The sequence below is a fragment of the Solanum stenotomum genome, chromosome 8, assembly GCF_019186545.1.
Source record: "Solanum stenotomum isolate F172 chromosome 8, ASM1918654v1, whole genome shotgun sequence".
NCBI lineage: Eukaryota > Viridiplantae > Streptophyta > Magnoliopsida > Solanales > Solanaceae > Solanum > Solanum stenotomum.
The window spans coordinates 24,921,529-24,941,034 of NC_064289.1; the positions used below are offsets into that span (position 1 = coordinate 24,921,529).

Consider the following 19,506-nt stretch of genomic DNA (forward strand, 5'->3'; position numbering starts at 1 on the left):
TTTTTGGAAAACAAAAACAAATTAGGGGTAGGTTGGTGGAAGGTGGGGGGAGGGGGGTCCGAGGGAGGGGGTAATTTTAAAAAAAAAAAACAGATTTTTTAAAATGGGTTAGAACCATTTTACCCAAACCATATTTACTCATATTCTATTTGGGTAGATTGTAATCCAAACCATTTTTGCTCAATCTATATTCAATCCATTCAAATCGATCCAATCCAACCATTTGTCACCCCTACACTGCACTATTATACTTCCGCGATAAATTGTTGGAATTTTCATAGTTTTAAGTTCAAAAGAATTATTGGGACGTTTTTCATGTTTTATCCTTTATTTAATGAGATTCTTTAACTACTTTACATTTTCATTTGAAAATAATCAAAAGAATAATAGTGGAAAGTAATCTTTAAATATTTTTTTAAAAAATATTTCACATAATATGGATCGGAGAGAATATTTAAAATTGGGATTTGACTCCTCTCAATAGTCCGTACTATTTTTTTGGGGCAGTTCGATCATGAAATTTCTTTATTTTTGTATTTCCGAAGTATGAGTGTGACTTGTTATAGTTGATCCTATTGATAGCTAGCTAGTATAGAGAATGAGTCTCTCATCTTGATAGAGATGGTTCTACTTCGTCAGCTATTTATTCGAATATCTGGAACACGAAATAGATTAAGAAATATTTGAACTATGATTCATACTTAATATTCAGAAGGGTGCCTAGGTATCCATCGTAAGCCTTTCCTAAACTTGTGCTCGAGAGATAGTTCCATACAATGATAAGGGATGTATGGGTTCTCAAGAAGAGAGGAGTTGTGGTGGTCCCCCCAAACCACCCAGATCCCACGAGTGAATCGAAAGTTGGATCTACATTGGATCTCACCCGAATCTCCCCTTCTATTCTCCTGAGGAGGGATTTGATTTCAAACCCCAATTCGAACACACTTAAATAAGTGACATGTTCTTTTAAAACTTTTTAGGTTCAAATTATATCACACTAACAAGTATAAAAGTTCATTTATACAACAAATATAAAGAAGTTCATTTTTTGATACATAATGAAACAACTACATGCACCAACTAAAGATTAAAATTATTCTCTTATTTTTTTGGTTGAAAACCAAATCCGAATTAAGTCAAATGCACGCTGTTCTCATAGGCGTAACTTGAAGAGATTTTACTAAATAAGTAATAAACAATGTTTATGCTTATTGGGAAGAGTGGATTTTCAATTTAATTGGGAAGAAATCTTAATATAATAATACCGTAACTAAAAGATCCCATATTATCCTTAGTATCATCACTTTTCTGAATTTTTCTTGAAATAAAATAAGAGAAATATAGTTTATTTACTCCTAAATCAAAATGGATCTCCCTTCTCCAAATGGTATAGTTGTTAATACATGAAGGAAGATCCGATTCGATTTTTATAAAAATAAGATGCAATTTGGGCTAAATGAATCTTGGAAACCAAATATATGCTAGCATTTTGTGATACGGCAGATAATATTGTACGGAATTTGAGAAACTTCCAATATCTTTCTACACTAGTATATGTAGGTCCAAAAACACCAAGTTTGTGCCAACATATCAAATCATTTCAAAGGATATTACTAGACATATGATTAATTGCATTTCACATAATTTAACAAAACCCCATCATAGAGGAGATGTATACTCTTTTGATACCCTATTCGACAAGACCAGATCCATCAACAAATCTAGGTCCAATAGTTACGTCTACGAGCTAACCATTGATGGACATCCTTTTATCGCACTCTTTCCCTATTGGGCACAAACTTTTCTCTGTAAAAGTCTTCTACTATTTAGCATACACTTTTCTCCATTAGGTTCATGTAAGGCCAGGTATGAGAAAGGTCCCCCTCTCCCTTGTCAAAGCTTAATTATCCGAGAATGAGAACTCATTTTACTTGTTGGCTAGCTTATGATGGTTTCCTGTCACAATCAACATATTCCTTTTTTGCTCCTGCTTGGTAGCAGCTAAGGGAGCGATAAGTAAGAGTTTGTAATAAAAGTCGGAGAAGGGGACTAATAAGAGCATGGAAATGATCATTTACGATCACTTACAAATTGCTGAGAAGAAAATGGCATTTTCATATCTTTATGCACGAGAACCCTATAACTATTGCGGCATTTTGACGAAATGTATCTGCACCAATTTAGTTTTGAAGTTCTCTTTTTGACTATAGACTAAACACGTACAACAAAATCAGTTTTCCTTGTACTATGCTTTTTGAGGAAACCCCTCTCTGCTAACCTTACCCCCCAAAGAGAGAGAAAAGAACGGTATTCATACGAGTTTAACAATGCATTTCCAACAAAGATGGCACAATGAAGAGAAGATATTCTTCTGCTGACAAGTGCAATCACTTGACGGTTGCTCGGGGAATCGAAGATGTGCATGGTCCAGCAGATGTCATGAATGGGATTCCTTTGAATGTAGCAACTCCTTTGTCATCAGTGAAAAGGTTCTGCAATTCACATGACAGATATCTAAATGGATAGGGAAACCTCAGAAGAAGGAAATGATGTGTAATCATTTTTCATACCATGTTTGGAAAAACATATTTCTACTTCATTACCAAAATATGATATAACTCAAAATGTTTAACATGAACCTATTTTCACAGTTCTGATCTCTAAGCAACAAAAACTCAGAGACTCCCTACCGTTCTCTAGCTAAATAATTGAAAACTTCAAAGAACAACCCCGTCTCTCCAGCTAACTAATCAGTCTCATTTTAATAATGTTGTTAAGCTACAACATGAAGTTTTCATAAGCATCATGCATTCTTATATGTTTGGGAAGTTGATCAACCTTGATAGATAACAAACTATTTGTGTTCACTAATTAGATAAGAATAGAGCTTAGAGTGCGGTAAGTTTACTCACACCATTGAACATAGACAAGATTAAGATATTCATAAAATTCAAGATACATACCACAGCAATTTTCTCAAACTGCTTCTTTTTAGGATTCAGAACATCTTCTGGTTTTCCATCATGCCTAGATAGATAAATGTAGAATCACGAATTAATCAAGTAAATTGTTACCATAACATAATCTTCATCTTCAGTTAAAAATTCATAGTACCAAAAAAGAACAGTCAAATGTCATATTCTGCCTAACGGCACACTTACACAGGAAACACATGCTAATTATCCATTAGTATTAGTATCAAAATGTGGGAGAAAAACATCGGAAAAGAGAATATTGGACGTTGAGGTTTCTCAAGCACTGACAACTGAATATCTAACGACACTGAAATTTCAAATGTTTCCTTTTTCACAAAATCACCACCTTCCAATTGAAAGACTTGCTTCCTATATTCTCTGCTTCTTCAGAAGGTGGTAACTATAATCCAAAATCTTGTACCATTAGACAGAAATTGGACAGAACTTAACAGGTAACGGCAGAAGCGCAGTGCCCAATAAAAGCGAAAATGACACAGATGGTTTGTGAAGGAAAGGTTTTATTAATTTATTATTTATTTTTATGAAGAAATTTTTTTATTAATACATTCCACGTAATATATGCTATGTGAATCAGTGCCAAAAATCAAGCAGACAGAACTAGAAATTTGATTTTAAGCAATACCAACAGGCTTAGCTACAAACATACCCAGCAAATGAGATGCATTCCCCAACTTTGGCACCTTCTGGTGCTATAAGAGGCTCCACCACAGTATGATCTTCATTAGAAGCACATAATACCTACAAAGGAAATTAAGAAAAAAGAGTTAACAGTAAAGAAATGAGAGATAGCACGACGAACAGAGATAATACTACGAAAGATTAACTGGAGCTAGACTACTCTACATATTCCACCACCAATCTTTTTACATATATAGTAATACCTAAATTTTCCTATGCGCAAACAAGAATAATCTGAAATTCAAAGTGCTTAAATGGATGATGTTCTAACTAGTTTAACCACGTCTAGATATTGAATAAAGAAAAGTACCATGGAGACCAAAAGTCTTAGATAGACACTTTGAATTCACCAGATCCACATAGCAAATGAAAAAACAAATCGATTATATTAGGCAGAGGAAGTAGATCATTTAATACAAGGCAAAAGGTTCAGTAGCATAAGCTAATGTGAAGTTAGTCATAGCTTAGATGGGGATATAATACCATTCCCTCTGATGTGACATCACGTAATTTTGATGGTTTCATGTTTGTCACAAGCACCACAAGGCGATTCTGCATGCACAACAACAAGAACAAATTAATTAGAAGAAATAGAAGCTCCCAAATGATACAGTAAATACAATTCAGAGATGCCAGAAATAGGCACATATGAACGCTTAACAACAGAAAGCATACAGTCAACTGTTCTGGACTGCAAAACTTAGCCAGGCCACTGACTACTTGCCGACATTTTGCTTCTCCAACATCTATCTCCTCAACCAGTAAGCTGTACACAGGGATAAACCAGGAAAAGGTTTTACAACTAATTAAGTAACCGTATAAAGTTGCTAGGGAGTGGACAAGTTTAGGGAAAGAGACTACAAACAAAACAAATGGAAGATTAGCTATAATACCTGTCAGCTGATGGATGTTTCCATGCTTTTTTAATGTGGCCAATCTGTAATTTTAGCAAACTAACACTGATATCTTTATCTTTGTCATCTACCTTCTCAGGCAACTTCTTTTCTGCAGAAGTTTGATTATCTGCAGCAGCTTTCTTCTTCAGAGATTTTAAGGGATAGGTGTTAGAAACAGTTCAAACTTGAGCAATTTCAGAGAAACTAAAAACTGGAAGCATCAAGCACGTGCCACTATAACAAACCAGTCATACCAGAGTACCTAAGATTGCAACGATGCTAATAATAAGAAATGACAATATTTTTAACTGTCACTAATTGAAGAAAGCAATACAATTTTTTGCTACAGTTGCAACAAACTGTCTAGAGAACAAGAAACAAAAATGTTTTAATTGTAGGAGGATTAAAAACAATTGAAGGGTAAACTGCTAAAACCACATACCACGCCAGTATTGTTCTTTTTTTTCGAGTCGACATCTGAACTACTAGCCGGTTTGGTCTCTGTGTCAGTTTTTTTGGCATTTGACTCCACTTCTACCTTCTTCACACTTTTTGCTGCCTGAATCAATGTCAGAGAAAAAAGGATATTAATATAAGCCCATTCTTGGGCATCGTTGAGCCTAAAAGGTGCTCCCTCCATCCATCTTTACTTGTCCCGTATACTAAAAATAGTTGTCCAACTTTACCAGTCCAATTTGGATAAACAAGAGATAAATTACCATTGTGTTTTTACCCTTGCTATTAAATACTATTCATTTTCCAACATTTAGATGACTTATAATTAATCGGAGGTGATATTGTAAAATTACCCATTTATTTATTATTTCTTAAGGGTGTGTCAAGTCAAACGTGGACAAGTAAAGATGGACGGAGGGGGGTATTTGAGACAAGGAATGATTCAAATCAAGATAGTATAATAATTAAAGTGTTATTGATGATAGAAACTTTTTAAATAAAATACTTCATGGTAGTTTCCAAAAGCAACAAAATGTAGTATCACATATCTACATTTCTACTTTCAGTTTTGGAAACCGCTAAAGGTGTTCAATTAGCGAACACTACATTAGTGATGGACGAAGGGAGTAATTGAGACAAGGAATGATTCAAATCAAGATAGTATAATAATTAATAAGTGACTTTTTAAACAATATTCCATGGTAGTTTCCAAAAGAAACAAAATGTAGTATCACATATCTCCATTCCTACTTTCAGTACTGAAAAAACGTTAAATGTGTTCAATTAGTGAACATTACATTAGTGATTAGAGTGGAAGTCATTGCTCCTGTTCTGGTAACTGGAAATGTAGTGTTGACTGATGGAGGATTTCCAAGAAGATATTCTTGTCATCAAAGATGTGATCCTCTAAGATGAGAAGATATTCTTCATATCAAGATATGATCCTCTAAGATCTTAGTATAATTGTGGTAATCTAGAATATCATATCTCTGATTCTTTCTCTTAATGTAAAGATTTAGGTGATTCTATTCCACAATCTTTTATGTATATATAAAGCCATGTACATGACATAGAAAGATATGAATGAAATTATTCAATAATCTTATTCCACATGGAATCAGAGCTTTAGGCTTATTCCTGGCCAATTTTATTCATCCTATCTTGAAAAATCCCATTTTGCTATCTTTATCTGCCCAAACCATGTCTGAAAATGGTACTGCCGCAAATATTCCAGTCTCTGAAAATGTTTCTGCAACCGTAGAGAATAACTCTACAGTTTCAATTGGAGATTTGCAACATTCAGCTTCAACAGGTAGTTGTTCATTGGCCTTCACAGGTATTTCTTACTCTTTTATTACTAATGTTTCAGACAAACTTTCTCCAACGTGGATGGTTGATTCCGGGGCAACTGATCACATGACTAGTCTCTCTCATCTCTTCATATCATATTCCCCTTGTCCTAGCTATAAAAAAATAACTATAGCTGATGGTTCAGTTATTACTGTAGCTGGGCAAGGAGACATACCACTTGGAAAATCCTTGATACTTAAAGATGTCCTTCATATCCCAAAGTTATCTGCAAATCTCATTTCTATCCAGAAACTCACCAAAGATTCCAAATGCCAAGTAACTTTCTTCCCTTCATATTGCTTATTTCAGGAACAGAACACGAAGGAGATGATTGGGCGTGCTAGTGAGAAAGGTGGTCTTTATTGTTTGGATTTCCACAATGGTGAATATATATCTAAGAATTCCTTGTCTAGTTCATTCTTGTCTGAATCTATCATGTCCAATAAAGAGAAAGTATGGCTTTATCATCGTCGGTTAGGTCACCCTTCCTTTTATGTAATCAAAAGGATGTTCCCATCTTTGTTCAAAGATTTGATTGTTGAGTCTTTTCATTGTGATGATTGTGAAATTGCAAAACACAAACGTACTTCCTTTCCAATTAGTCACAAAAGATGTCAAACTCCATTCTCTCTTATTCATAGTGATATTTGGGGACCCTCTCCCATTCCTAATATTTCTGGTGCTAGATGGTTTGTGTCATTCATTGATGATTGTACAAGAGTTACGTGGATCTATTTGCTAAAGCAAAAATCAGATGTCAGTCAAATTCTTCCTACCTTTTTTAATATGATCAAAACCCAATATGATGTGCCAATTAAAAGATTTCGATCCGATAATGCCAAGGACTACTTCAATCAAAACCTCTCTGTTTTCTTCCAAAAAGAGGGAATTATTCATGAATCTTCATGTGTCAATACTCCTCAACAAAATGGGATAGCAGAGAGAAGAAATGGTCTGTTACTTGACATTACTAGATCATTATTGTTTCACAAAAAGGTGCCAAAACAGTATTGGGGGGAAGCTGTCCTAACTGCTGCACATCTTAGTAACAGAATGCCATCAAGAATTCTGAACTTTCAAAGTCCGCTTGATACTCTTAGGAATTTCTTTCCAAATTTTGAAATTTCCAATAAATTGGTTCCTAGAATCTTCGGAAGTGTTGCCTATGTTCATATTCATTCTCAAAATAGAGGCAAATTAGACCCACGTGCTCTTAAGTGTGTTTTCATAGGATATTCTCCTACTCAAAAAGGTTACAAGTGTTATCAACCATCATCAAAGAAATTCTTTGTTTCCGCAGATGTCACATTTGATGAGAGTGAATCCTTTTTTAATCATTCTTACAATCAGGGGGAGTCACTGAAGGGAAAGGAACCTCTAGACTTGTCACTATTTGATTTGTCCATTTCTAGTCGTGCCAAATCCTTGCCTGAGTCACCATTTCTACAGTCACCTGAGTCTCTAAATCCAAATGAACCCATTGAGTCTCCTAATCCAAATATAGATAATGGAATTCTAGAAAATAATCTACCATTGCAGGTATATTCCAGAAGAAAGAGACTAACTGATCAAACTACTCGGTTGCAATCATCTCCACAGGTTACTGCTCCTGATACCCATCCTGAACTTGTTGAACCGTCAGAAACACCAAACCAAACTGATCATGAAGAAGAATTTAACCAACCTAATGTCCTTGACCTTCCCATTGCAATCAGAAAAGGAACCAGAACTTGCACACAACACCCTTTGAGCCTCTCCATGACATATCAAAATCTATCCCCAAGTCATAAAGCTTTTCTCTGTAACCTCCACACAATTCCTATCCCCAGAAATTTGTCTGAAGCATTAGGAAATAAAGAATGGGAGAAAGCTATGAAGGTAGAAATGGAAGCATTGGAGAAAAACAAAACTTGGGATATTGTGGAATTACCAAAAGGAAAAAGGTTGGTCGGGTGCAGATGGGTGTTTACTGTGAAATATAAGTCAGATGGGTCCATAGAAAGATATAAAGCACGTTTGGTAGCAAAGGGTTATACACAAACCTATGGAATTGATTATTTGGAGACTTTTGCCCCAGTGGCAAAAATGAATACAGTGAGAGTTTTATTATCATTGGCTGCAGTTTTTAATTGGAACCTACAACAATTTGATGTAAAAAATGCCTTTTTACATGGAGACTTAGATGAGGAGATCTATATGGAGGTGCCACCTGCTTTTGAAAGCAAGAAGGGAATGGTGTGTAGACTGAAGAAGGCACTCTATGGATTAAAGCAATCACCTCGTGCATGGTTTGGAAGATTTACAAAGGTTATGATCAAGCTAGGGTATCGACAAAGTCAAGGAGACCACACCTTGTTCATACGACACTCAAAAATAGGAAAAGTGACAGCATTGTTGGTTTATGTGGATGACATCATAGTAACAGGTGATGATTCAGAGGAGATACAAAATTTGAAGAAGTGTTTACTCAAGGAATTTGACATCAAAGAGCTTGGGAAATTAAAGTATTTTTTGGGAATCGAAGTGGCACACTCAAAACAAGGAATCTTTATTTCCCAACAAAAATATGTGCTTGATTTGTTGAAAGAAACAGGAAAATTAGGGTGTAAACCAGTGGCTACACCAATTGAATACAATCATAGATTGTGCAATGCTCCAGAAGATTCAGTGGTAGATAAAGGCTTGTATCAAAGGCTTGTAGGGAAATTGATTTACTTGTCCCATACAAGGCCGGACATTGCATTTGCTGTAAGTGTTGTTAGCCAATTTATGCATGATCCTAGAGAAATGCATCTTCAAGCTGTCAACCGGATTCTACAATATCTTAAAGGAAGTCCAGGAAAAGGAATATTATTCAAAAGAGGAGGAAACATGGTTTTAGAGGCTTATACAGATGCGGACTATGCTGGTTCATTAGTGGATCGAAGGTCAAGTTCTGGATATTGCACCTTCTTAGGAGGAAATCTGGTGACTTGGAGGAGTAAAAAACAAAATGTAGTAGCTAGATCAAGTGCAGAATCTGAGTTTAGATCCATGGCGATGGGAGTTTGTGAGTTGTTATGGCTAAAGATAATCCTTGATGATTTGAAGATAAGATGGGAAGGACCTATGAGGCTATATTGTGACAATAAATCAGCAATAAGTATAGCTCATAATCCTGTACAACATGATCGCACTAAGCATATTGAGGTAGACAGACATTTCATTAAGGAGAAATTAGATAACGGACTCATTTGTACGCCATTTGTATCTACAAAAGATCAGGTTGCTGATGTTTTAACAAAAGGATTGCCAAACAATATGTTTCAAGATCTAATAAGCAAGCTAGGAATGGAAGATATCCATTCACCCGCTTGAGGGGAAGTGTTGACTGATGGAGGATTTCCAAGAAGATATTCTTGTCATCAAAGATGTGATCCTCTAAGATGAGAAGATATTCTTCAAATCAAGATATGATCCTCTAAGATCTTAGTATAATTGTGGTAATCTAGAATATCATATCTCTGATTCTTTCTCTTAATGTAAAGATTTAGGTGATTCTATTCCACAATCTTTTATGTATATATAAAGCCATGTACATGACATAGAAAGATATGAATGAAACTATTCAATAATCTTATTCCACATGTAGCAATGAATGGAAAATGGAGTTGAAACAAGTCAAAAAGCAAATCAACTCTGCTCTCAAGCTAATTCTTCAGAAAGTCTTAGATCATTACAGTATAGGCATTACTCACAGGTGGCTCAAATTGGACTTTCTCCAGCAAAATTTTTGGGAATGCATCTCCAACGTCACCTTTAGTCTGCGCAAAAATAGATCAATTAAACATGCATGCTCAAGATAAATCTATGAGCAATTAAATGTATGCAAAAGATTAAAAAAGTTTAATTAATACAAAAAGTGATTTGTTGTTTAAGCAGTAGGTGATTATTTTGCAAGGACAAGCAATCATTAGAATGTATTAGACTTGTAATGAAAAATGATTTTTCTCACAATTCATAACCGAAAAACTAAACACATCAATAGATACTTTAAGTTGCCACCAACTGCTAGATAGACACTTTATAAGTGACTATTTAGACACCTCTACTCGGCAAAGGTGTATCTCTTCGGAGTCTGGAACCTATTTGAGCCACAAAGAGATAAAATTGCCCAAATAAGCCACTATTCTATTAAGTAACTAAAATAGGCTTAGTGCAAAAAAAAAAAAAAACCGTTTTATCCAATATTTCAAACGGCTTCCGTTAGTCTCTTAACGCCTATATTTTAATATAAAACAAAACTTTTCTTTCCACTTTGTAAAGTGTAAGTTTTTCTTCCACTTTATAAAGTGTAAGTTTTTCTTCCACTTTGTAAAGTGTAAGTTTTTCTTACACTTTAAGAAAAATTACCTTTACCTTTTCACTTCCTTTCTTCCCCTTTCACTTTCATGGAAGATTTCACTTTCAACTTCCTAAATTTGTTTCACTTTGAAGATTTCAATTTCGTGGTCCCAACCCGGAATAAAATTTATTTGTTATGATAATTTCTGCAACTCTTTATCATATTGTTATGATACATCAAATAAATTTCATTTCGGGTTGGGACCACGAAATTGAAATCTTCGAAGTGAAAGGGGAAGAAGAAAGAAAAGTGAAAAGGTAAAGGCAACTTTTCTTAAAGTGTAAGAAAAACTTCTTACACTTTATAAAGTGGAAAAGAAAGTTCCGTTTTATATTAAAATATAGATGTTAACAAACTAACGAAAACTGTTTGAAATATTGGATAAAACGGAAAAAAATTCTACACTAAGCCTATTTTAGTTACTTACTAGAATAGTGGCTTATTTTGGTCAATTTTATCTCTTTGTGGCTCAAATAGGTTCCGAACTCGTCTATTGGACACACAAGTCTGACCTACCACCACGCATGTGTTATTTTCACGTTTGAAAATATTAGATGTTATTCAAATGCATTTCCAATTGAAAAGTATAGTGAAATTATTTCTTTACCCTTATAATGTACCTCTATTTCAGCCCAAATTCCCCTAGCAGCAAAGCCGCCACCAATTTTGTATTTTTGGAAGTTCCAAAAGTACTTAGCCATATAGGAGTAAACTTAGTCAAGGACACCAAGAAATCTACCGGAATATGCATACATGAAAAATGTTTATTTGTATTTTTGTTGCATATGGATGAATTTGGCAGGTCACCAGCGTGACAACTTCATTTCTTTCCAGATCTCGATGGCAAGAAAGTGAAGGAAATAAACTCTGGAATTTCAACCATTTGGAGACAAGTTTATCATCAGCCTAGCAAGATCAAATTTCAACCATTTGGAGGACAAAGAAGCAGGAAAAGATAGATAATTTACAATGACAGAATTTGGTGGATATGTGGTTCCTCTTTACCATGGGTGGCCAGTGGCCACACCATAGACAGCGGAGAGAATTCATGCCTTACTCCCGCACTGCCTCTCCTACGGACCCCAATTTACTGAAATTGTTGCTTGTGGCTGACATCAAAATTTTCACCGCCGTAAACCAGGAAAAGCAGTTTCCACCTTCCAACACCATGAAGCTTTGGAGTACCAATTTCACCATCTCCCCTGCCCACCACTGCATTGTGGAACTGGAACAAAGTAGCCTGAATTCTCCATCTCCACAACCGATCATGACCCATAAGAAAAGGCTCTAAGATTTTTTAGCTATGGTGGCTTTGTGTTTTTTAAGAGGAAGAAAATGATGGGAATGTCACACCTAGGTACTCACAAACATTGTTGTACTCTTGGTCTGGCTTACTGCTATACTTAAGGCTATCACACATACGCGGAACCTTTTTAAAAATGAGCATGCAATAACTTTAGAAACAAACTCAAATACTTTATTCAAAGATCTAAAAATCTGAACAATGTATATATGTTTCTAAAACAATATTGGAAGTTATAACTAGACTGACTCATATATGAAGCCTCTAACATACTGAAGATAGGTTATCGGGACAAGAAACTAGTCTATTTGAATACAATGCTACCAATATATACTAACTACTAATACTCAAGATAAATTGGAGCCCTCTGAAAGCAAGGAGGTTTCACAAAAGCTGGATGAAAGTAGTCGTAATGATGTGTCTGTTGGATGAAAGTAGGCATCATAGACGAGTCATTCTAGTTATAACTTTTACAAACATACATATATTATTCAAATTTTTGAGTTTGTTTCTAAAGTTATTGCATGCTCATCATTTAAAAGTTTCTGCATGTGTTAGAGCCTTCAGAATAATAGTAAGTCGGGCCAAGGATTCGCTTGGGACCAGCAATGATTTTTAAGTGTCGATCACGCCCAGGGTGTAGCTCGAGGCGTGAAAGGGAACTACAATGTAGTTTTGATGATATGTGTATGGAGAAGAATAGAAAAGGATGAAGGTGATGAAGAAATGAAGGAAGACATCCGGTCAAAAAGTTGTTTGACGTAGATTTCTTTGTTTTAATTCTTTTTGTCTTACACAGACGGGTCAAAATTCTATTTGTTCATCTAACATGTCAAAAGACATTGTATCTCACGCATGAGTTCTTTCTAACCTAAGTGTGCATAAGGCACAGTTACGCCAATGAGAGGTGTTTATCTGGTCACAATAGTGTTGGCGCGCTTAAGTCCTAAAGTGAGGCTCATAACATGTTGAGCGCTTCACCCTCACTTAATGTGTACTTCAGAGTCATCATCAAGTTTCTAAGGCATGCTTTTCCTTGTCAATGAGCCTCTTCTGAAAAGGCGACACTAAACCATTGATATTTCACTTTATCATTAAAAAGATCAATTTCTTTGTTCATATATTTGTAATTCGCCCTTATAATTATTTATCTTGAACTAAACATATCTATTTGTATTTTTTTCTCCCTTTGCGCCTTTTTTCATTAAATCCCACAAGTTATTTGCACTTAAACCCCGAACCGGTCTTTGTGCTTTTTGCTTTGGTAACATTGGGTCACAAGAATAGTTAATGTGTCTATTTGATAGTTGGTGAAACTTTAAGAGGTCGTTTGGTTAAGAACAAGTTAAATCAAGATAAGTTATCTAGAGATAAGTTATTCCACCATGTATATGGGATAACTTATCCCATCACTAAGGTATAAATTGTGGGATAAGTAATCCAAGGATTACCTAATACCTCCAACCAAACGCAGGATAAAATAATCCTGCATTTTATCCTAGGATTATTATACATTATACTAAACGACTCCTAAGTGTCCATTTATGGATTTGTCCTAAGCAGTGTTGTGAAAGGTGAGCACCTTATTGCCTTTGGCGGAGGCGAGGCCTTGTCGCCTATTCCTTGCGAGGCAAGGCGAGATAAAAGAAAAAAGATAAAAGGTGAGTGGTGACGCGGCGAGGCAAGGCGAGATAAAAAAAGAAGAAGATAAAAGGCGAGTGGTGACGCGGCGAGGCAAGGCGACAAAGGTGTCACCTTTTTTTTAAAATAAGGCCTAATTCAATAATTAAAAGGCATGGTTTATTTGGTGTTTTGGCAAACCTGCGACTCTCTTCTCTCCTTCGAGACTCTTTTTCTCTCTTTTTCATTTTTCTCCAGTTCTTCAGTTCAAGACCTCAGTTGCTCAGCAGATACATTTTCAACTCCTTTTTTTTTTCTTCTTTTGTTCTCCTTCTCTTTTTCTATTCTTCTCTTGTTCTTCTTTCATATGCATTCAACACAACAAAGTTCTAGCATTGCTTGTCAATTGTCTTATGAATTGTTGAGTCATTCATGTTCTAGACTTTTACTGTCTACTATTAGTTTTTGAATTGAAATATTTGCAAATATATGTTATTGCTATTGAGATTTTCGATATTTATATATGTAATTAAATATTTTAATTTTTTTGTTAGTAATTGGTGCCTCAATTCAAAAAGGCGAGCGCCTCGCTGTAAGGCAAGGCAAACCCTCGTCACCTTTCGCCGTCCAAAACACTGGGCCTAAGAAGAACCCTGGAGTAGAAAATGAATGAACTAGAGAGAAAATAGGACCAGGAGACCAGTTGTGCCCCTACAAAAGCATTATTTAGTTGAAAAACCAAATAATTTTTTTCTAGTATTTGCCCTTGAAAGCGTATGATTAATTCTTCTTAGGCCCCATTCACTCAATTTAAACATACCACATGAGACAATTGGAGAACAAAACTAAATGAGCCAATTTAACATTTATGGCATGGTTAGTAGACCAGCATAGTTTTCGCTCTAAAATACTATTGCAATCTATCAAGAGCACGGTGGACTTTTTTAAGAATATGGAGATCTCCAGGAAAAGAATAATTTCTTCACAAGTTTTGTCCAAAAGGATAATGTAGGGAATTTCACTTTGCAATATTCTAGGTTAACTAGTTGGTTGTTTTGTTCTAAAAGATTTAGAAAACAAGAGTGAAAAAGGCAAATATTTTTCACTCTCTTTTCTATCAATCCCAGCAAGGGAAGAAAGTTACTTTTCCTATTTGTTTAATAGAAAAAAATAAAATAGAAGCTATACACACAAGCGAAAAGGTTAAGAAGCTACTCCCTTCGTTCCGGTTTATTTTGCAGCATTTCCTTTCTAGTTTGCTCCCAAAAGAATGGAAGCTTTCTAAATTTGGAAACAATTTAACTTAAAATTATGGCATGTTTTTAAGGCCACAAGTTCCAAAAGTAGTATAGCCACACAAATGTTACAACATGTTTTTTGAATGGGAAATATTATGGCATGCTTAAGAGCACAAGTTTCAAAAGTCTTTGTTTCTTTCCAAAAATTCATGCCTATTTAAACATTGCTCAAACTTTGCCACAAAAATTGAAATGGAGGGAGTTTCTATGATACCCATGAATGTCATGAGTGTATATTGGAATGTTCACAATCTCAAATTCCCTAAATAGTTCGGAATACTTTTCATTTTGCATGTGATGGTGAATCTTCAAAACGTTGTGCAGGACTTACTTTCACAATTGGAGAACACAAAGCAACACATGAGCCCCATATTTTTCCCCATCAAATTAATAAAAGAACACATTCAAACTACAATGCTAAACAAGTGTGCCAAATCTCAACAAGTTTTTCAATTTTCCTGGTCAAAATTGTAATAGTAACCACCAAACTAGGAAAATCATGACAGCAAGTCAGCAACCACTTTGTTTTCCCTTTCAATAACCTACATCCTCTCTCTATTACTCAATCCGCAAGTTGAAAAAAGTCACAGATAATCATGACAAATCAGTTGAAAGTTCTATCTTAAGTAGACTGTAGAGCGACCTGCAGGCATCACCAGACTCACCACATCTAGGCCATCATGTAAGCCTTTCATTTGACGCTATATACCACAGGATGAAGATCCTGATTTCCGTATATTACCACTATCTAAATTTCAATATGAAAATCTAATAACCTGATACAAACTCTAGCATACCTGGATATAGTCCATCCATCTAAGCAAGTACGGCAATTTGTTTCTGTCAGAGTTTGAAAGACTGATCTGGTGGCAGAGAATTATGATAGCATGTTAGAATAGAGAGTGAACCGAGAAAGTTTATATCCAAAACAACAATCTCTTTCAATTAAGGAACTGTCAAAGCTGAACAATTAAGAAACCACCTATAATACAGTTAAAACAGAGAAAATAAGAACCTAATTGACTAAAGTCAGTAGAATCTTTAACACTTATGCCTAACATGAAAATCAAATATCATGTTTAAGTAAAATATAACTCTACAATGAGTGTGATTTGTATGCCAGAAAATGTTTTACTTAAAAAAAATCATTTCCAAGGGAAGATTAAAAAAATATTTCCAAGAGACATATAGGCAGAAAATTTTTCCTTCACAAGTATCTGAACTCTCATTCAATATTATTGCTTGGACAAGTAATAAGAGACTTTATAGATGACTTGTAATAATCCAATGAATAATTACATAAAAGTGAAATTCCTCAATTGTACTTAGCATTGCATCTACATAATGTACAAGGACTAGGTTGCACAAAAAAGCTAGCAAGAAAATACATTTGTGTTAAAGCTTTTAAGGCCAAATATGTTTCTTCTTTTCCTTCAAAAATCCTGCTATTTAATCAAAACTGTCCACCAAATGGCTTGAAGAATAGTATTCCAAGTATTTGGGATTTCTTGTTGAGACACGCTCTATTCAAACTATGCAGCAGTCCATCATGGGGTTTGTCATAGTCCAATATATGCTAAGTATTGCAAAAAATAACTCCAAAGAAGTCTTGTGACCTTATAGTGCATAAGGAGGTCACATACTTATTCTATAGGATTGTACATAAAAGCCACCTGCTACATAATTGTATCCTTCCTTATTGGAAGTCAGTTTGTTGAACTCTTGATCATATTACTTTTTCTTTTGGTTTCCCATCCGGTGTTCGGTACCCACATTTGAGCCGAACTTATCCAGATTCACACCGCGTAGGGCCCCATTCGGGGGGGAAGCACTCCCTACCAAGGATACCTTGGGCTCGAACTGGTTAAAGGAGAGCAGTCTCATCCATTACACCAGATCCTTTGGTGGTTGTTCAATATTACTTGCTTCAATTAAAATTTATAATGCCAACATTATCTTTATTCTTCATTTTCATTACTACTATTGCTACTTTCACTTTGCTTATCTTTACTATATTGTTGTCAGTATTTTTCTCATCTTATTCTTCATCTCCATTATTACTGTTGTTACTTTTACTTTGGTTATCTTTACTATTATTGTTGTCAGTGTTTTTCTTTTTTCAATATTTTCATCATAACTTTTTTACTCTTGAATATTTTTCATACATGTTCTGAATAACAATTTTCTTGAGCCGAGGGTCTATTGAAAACAACGTCTCTACCCCAGAAAGGTAGGATTAAGGTCCGCGTACACCCCACCCTCCCCAGACCCCCACTTGTGGGATTACACTGGGTATGTTGTTGTAACAATATTTATTCCAATACCACTGCTTGCATAATTACCATATGTCACCTACTTTCATACCTAACCAAGCACTCAAAAATAAGTAAATTAAAATATTTTCCACTGAAAATATTTTCCTCCAAACCAAAAGCACCTAAAGAGAAGGAAATGTATACCACGGATGAATGCACAGCGGCAAAGACAACAATATCAGCTTCTGAAATCTTCAACCCGTTGCCCAAAATAACAGACTTCTTACTCAAATCCTCATTCAACTCACTTAGAGCTTTAAGGCTTGTCCCAGAATCTACAGGGAAGTTACTCGCAAATTCGACCCACTTCATTAACTGGAATGAAAAATTGATTTCAATGTCAAATTGGAACTAAAAAAATCAAAAACTCAATACAGAAAACTAGGAAATGTTAAAATATTACCTCATTATCTTTTGTGATAGAAGGCCCACTTGGGGAAGAATTGAAAATGTCTGTACACAAGCTTTTAATGTCTTTATCCAAATTAGTCGAATAGGAATTCTGCATAGTAAAGAACCAAAAATAATCCGTTAACGAGCAAGAAAATTGATTGATAATTCAATTCATTACATGCATTCAACTTAATCATTGCATACTATATAAAATTTGAGGATTGAAAATCTTACTGGGTCTAATGAGAGCATTGACAGGTGCTTGCATAGAGCTGAAACAATGTTTTGCTTGCGATCTGCAGCTGCCATGGTTCAATTCTTTGGTATGTTTACTTCTTCAACTTCACTTCAATTGTTCAAATTCACCAAAAAAAAAAAAACAGGATTTTGTAGGGTTTTGTTTTCCCGGTTGTGGGCCGGAGCATAATTGGGAATGCTATGCCCATGTTGAAAACGGGCCATATTTATGCCAAGGATTTAAGCCCAATGATCAAAATGATGATTATTAATGTATGAGGGTTGGATTATTTTAGTCTTTGATATATACTTGTACTTAAATGGTCACCCATGTATGTAAAAAATAGATTGTTTTGGTCCTAAATCCTAGATTAGCGGTCTTTTTAAATATCCGGTTACATTTAATCAACTTTGTATAACTCACAAAAGAGCAGAGACTTTACAAAACCTCAAAGAATATTATGTTCTATTGAGTGTTTGATTGTCTTTGTTCCTTACATATTCACTCATATAAAAAATATAAATTGAATTAAGCATCTCGTGCATCTTTCTTGGGTGCAGATTTATGCATCTTAGATATTGCTACCTAAATAAGGTGTCAGGTTGTATGTATATTGTTCATTACGTGGGCTTTGATGAATTCGACCTTCCATTTGCAAGCCCCTTTATTTTAGGTCTTCATCCTTCTATACTTCTCTCGGCACAACCATGGGCTTCTTCTCGAATTTCTCTGTCTCCATTACCTCGACAAATCCTAATTGCCCCCTCACATATTCTGTTAACTTTATAAATAGTTCATCCATATTCGTCTAGCGTTAATTCAGCTCTGTCTACTACTTCACCTTCTATGGACTTTCCAGCTCTAACATCTTAGTCTAGTCCATTGCAAAAATGTCATCTCCAGACTCTATTAACCTCACAGTGAACCTCTCGGGCTGCTTACTTATCCCTCAACCACCCCTAAATTTTTCATGTCTTCTTGTAATACCCCGAAAACTAGTAGACTAAACTAGGACCTTATGTGAGGTTTCTAGAGCATTACGTGGAGGTTAGAGTTCTAGAATTTACTTCACATACTTAGAATGTGGGGTTTAGGGGTTAAACGTCAAGGTACGACTCCCCAAGGACCAACCAAAGGGGTCCTTGAGGAGGACCCCAAAACAGTCCCAAAAATCTGCCTAGGCAGTACCCACGAGGGGACCTACGCCCCGTAGGGGATCCACGCCACGTGGGTGGGTCTCGTGGGTCAAGACCTGCAAAATCTAGCCACAAACCACCATCTACGCTTGACCAGTACAGGTCGTGGGTGGACCCACAGTCCGTGGACGTGGACTCGTGGGTAGGGGGCAGTGATGGTTTAAGTTGTTTAAGTTTAAGGAATATTCTAGAATTAGTTATTTATTAAGTAGGGTTGTTTTATTAGTAATTAGGATACCTATATAAACCTATTAGACCCCTAAACTAAGGCAACTAATTCATTATTTTAGATTCACCAAAGAACCCAAATTCTTTCAAGAAATTCTCTCTCTAGAAGTAAAGAAGAAGAAGAGAAGAAAGCTAGAGAAAATTCCTCTATTGTT

The 19,506-nt window shown here is 35.4% G+C and overlaps 1 protein-coding gene across 2 annotated transcripts; it reads right to left on the minus strand.

Moving 5' to 3' along the window:
* Nucleotides 1-2,170: 2,170 nt before the first annotated feature.
* On the minus strand, nucleotides 2,171-18,076 carry LOC125874278 (uncharacterized). 2 transcript variants are annotated; one of them, XM_049555134.1, is made up of 12 exons: nucleotides 17,924-18,076; nucleotides 17,700-17,798; nucleotides 17,441-17,611; nucleotides 15,779-15,844; nucleotides 10,114-10,179; nucleotides 5,013-5,129; nucleotides 4,568-4,713; nucleotides 4,350-4,440; nucleotides 4,158-4,226; nucleotides 3,643-3,734; nucleotides 2,964-3,027; nucleotides 2,171-2,492 (listed from the first exon to the last, which is right to left on the minus strand). In XM_049555134.1, exons 1-12 carry the CDS (start codon nucleotides 17,996-17,998, stop codon nucleotides 2,388-2,390), a joined length of 1,161 nt encoding a protein of 386 aa, XP_049411091.1. In that variant the 5' UTR covers nucleotides 17,999-18,076; the 3' UTR covers nucleotides 2,171-2,387. The 2 variants fall into 2 exon arrangements, with proteins under 2 accessions (XP_049411091.1, XP_049411090.1); XM_049555133.1 differs by having other exon boundaries at nucleotides 10,096-10,179.
* Between the last annotated feature and the right edge of the window lie 1,430 nt (nucleotides 18,077-19,506).

Coding starts and splice junctions, on each gene's coding strand:
- LOC125874278 (XM_049555133.1), bottom strand. CDS start 17,998: ATGGCAGCTGCAGATCGCAAGCAAAACATTGTTTCAGCTCTATGCAAG. Junction 17,612..17,699: donor CTATCACAAAAGATAATGAG/GTAATATTTTAA, acceptor TTTTCATTCCAG/TTAATGAAGTGGGTCGAATT. Junction 15,845..17,440: donor CCGCTGTGCATTCATCCGTG/GTATACATTTCC, acceptor CTCTGCCACCAG/ATCAGTCTTTCAAACTCTGA.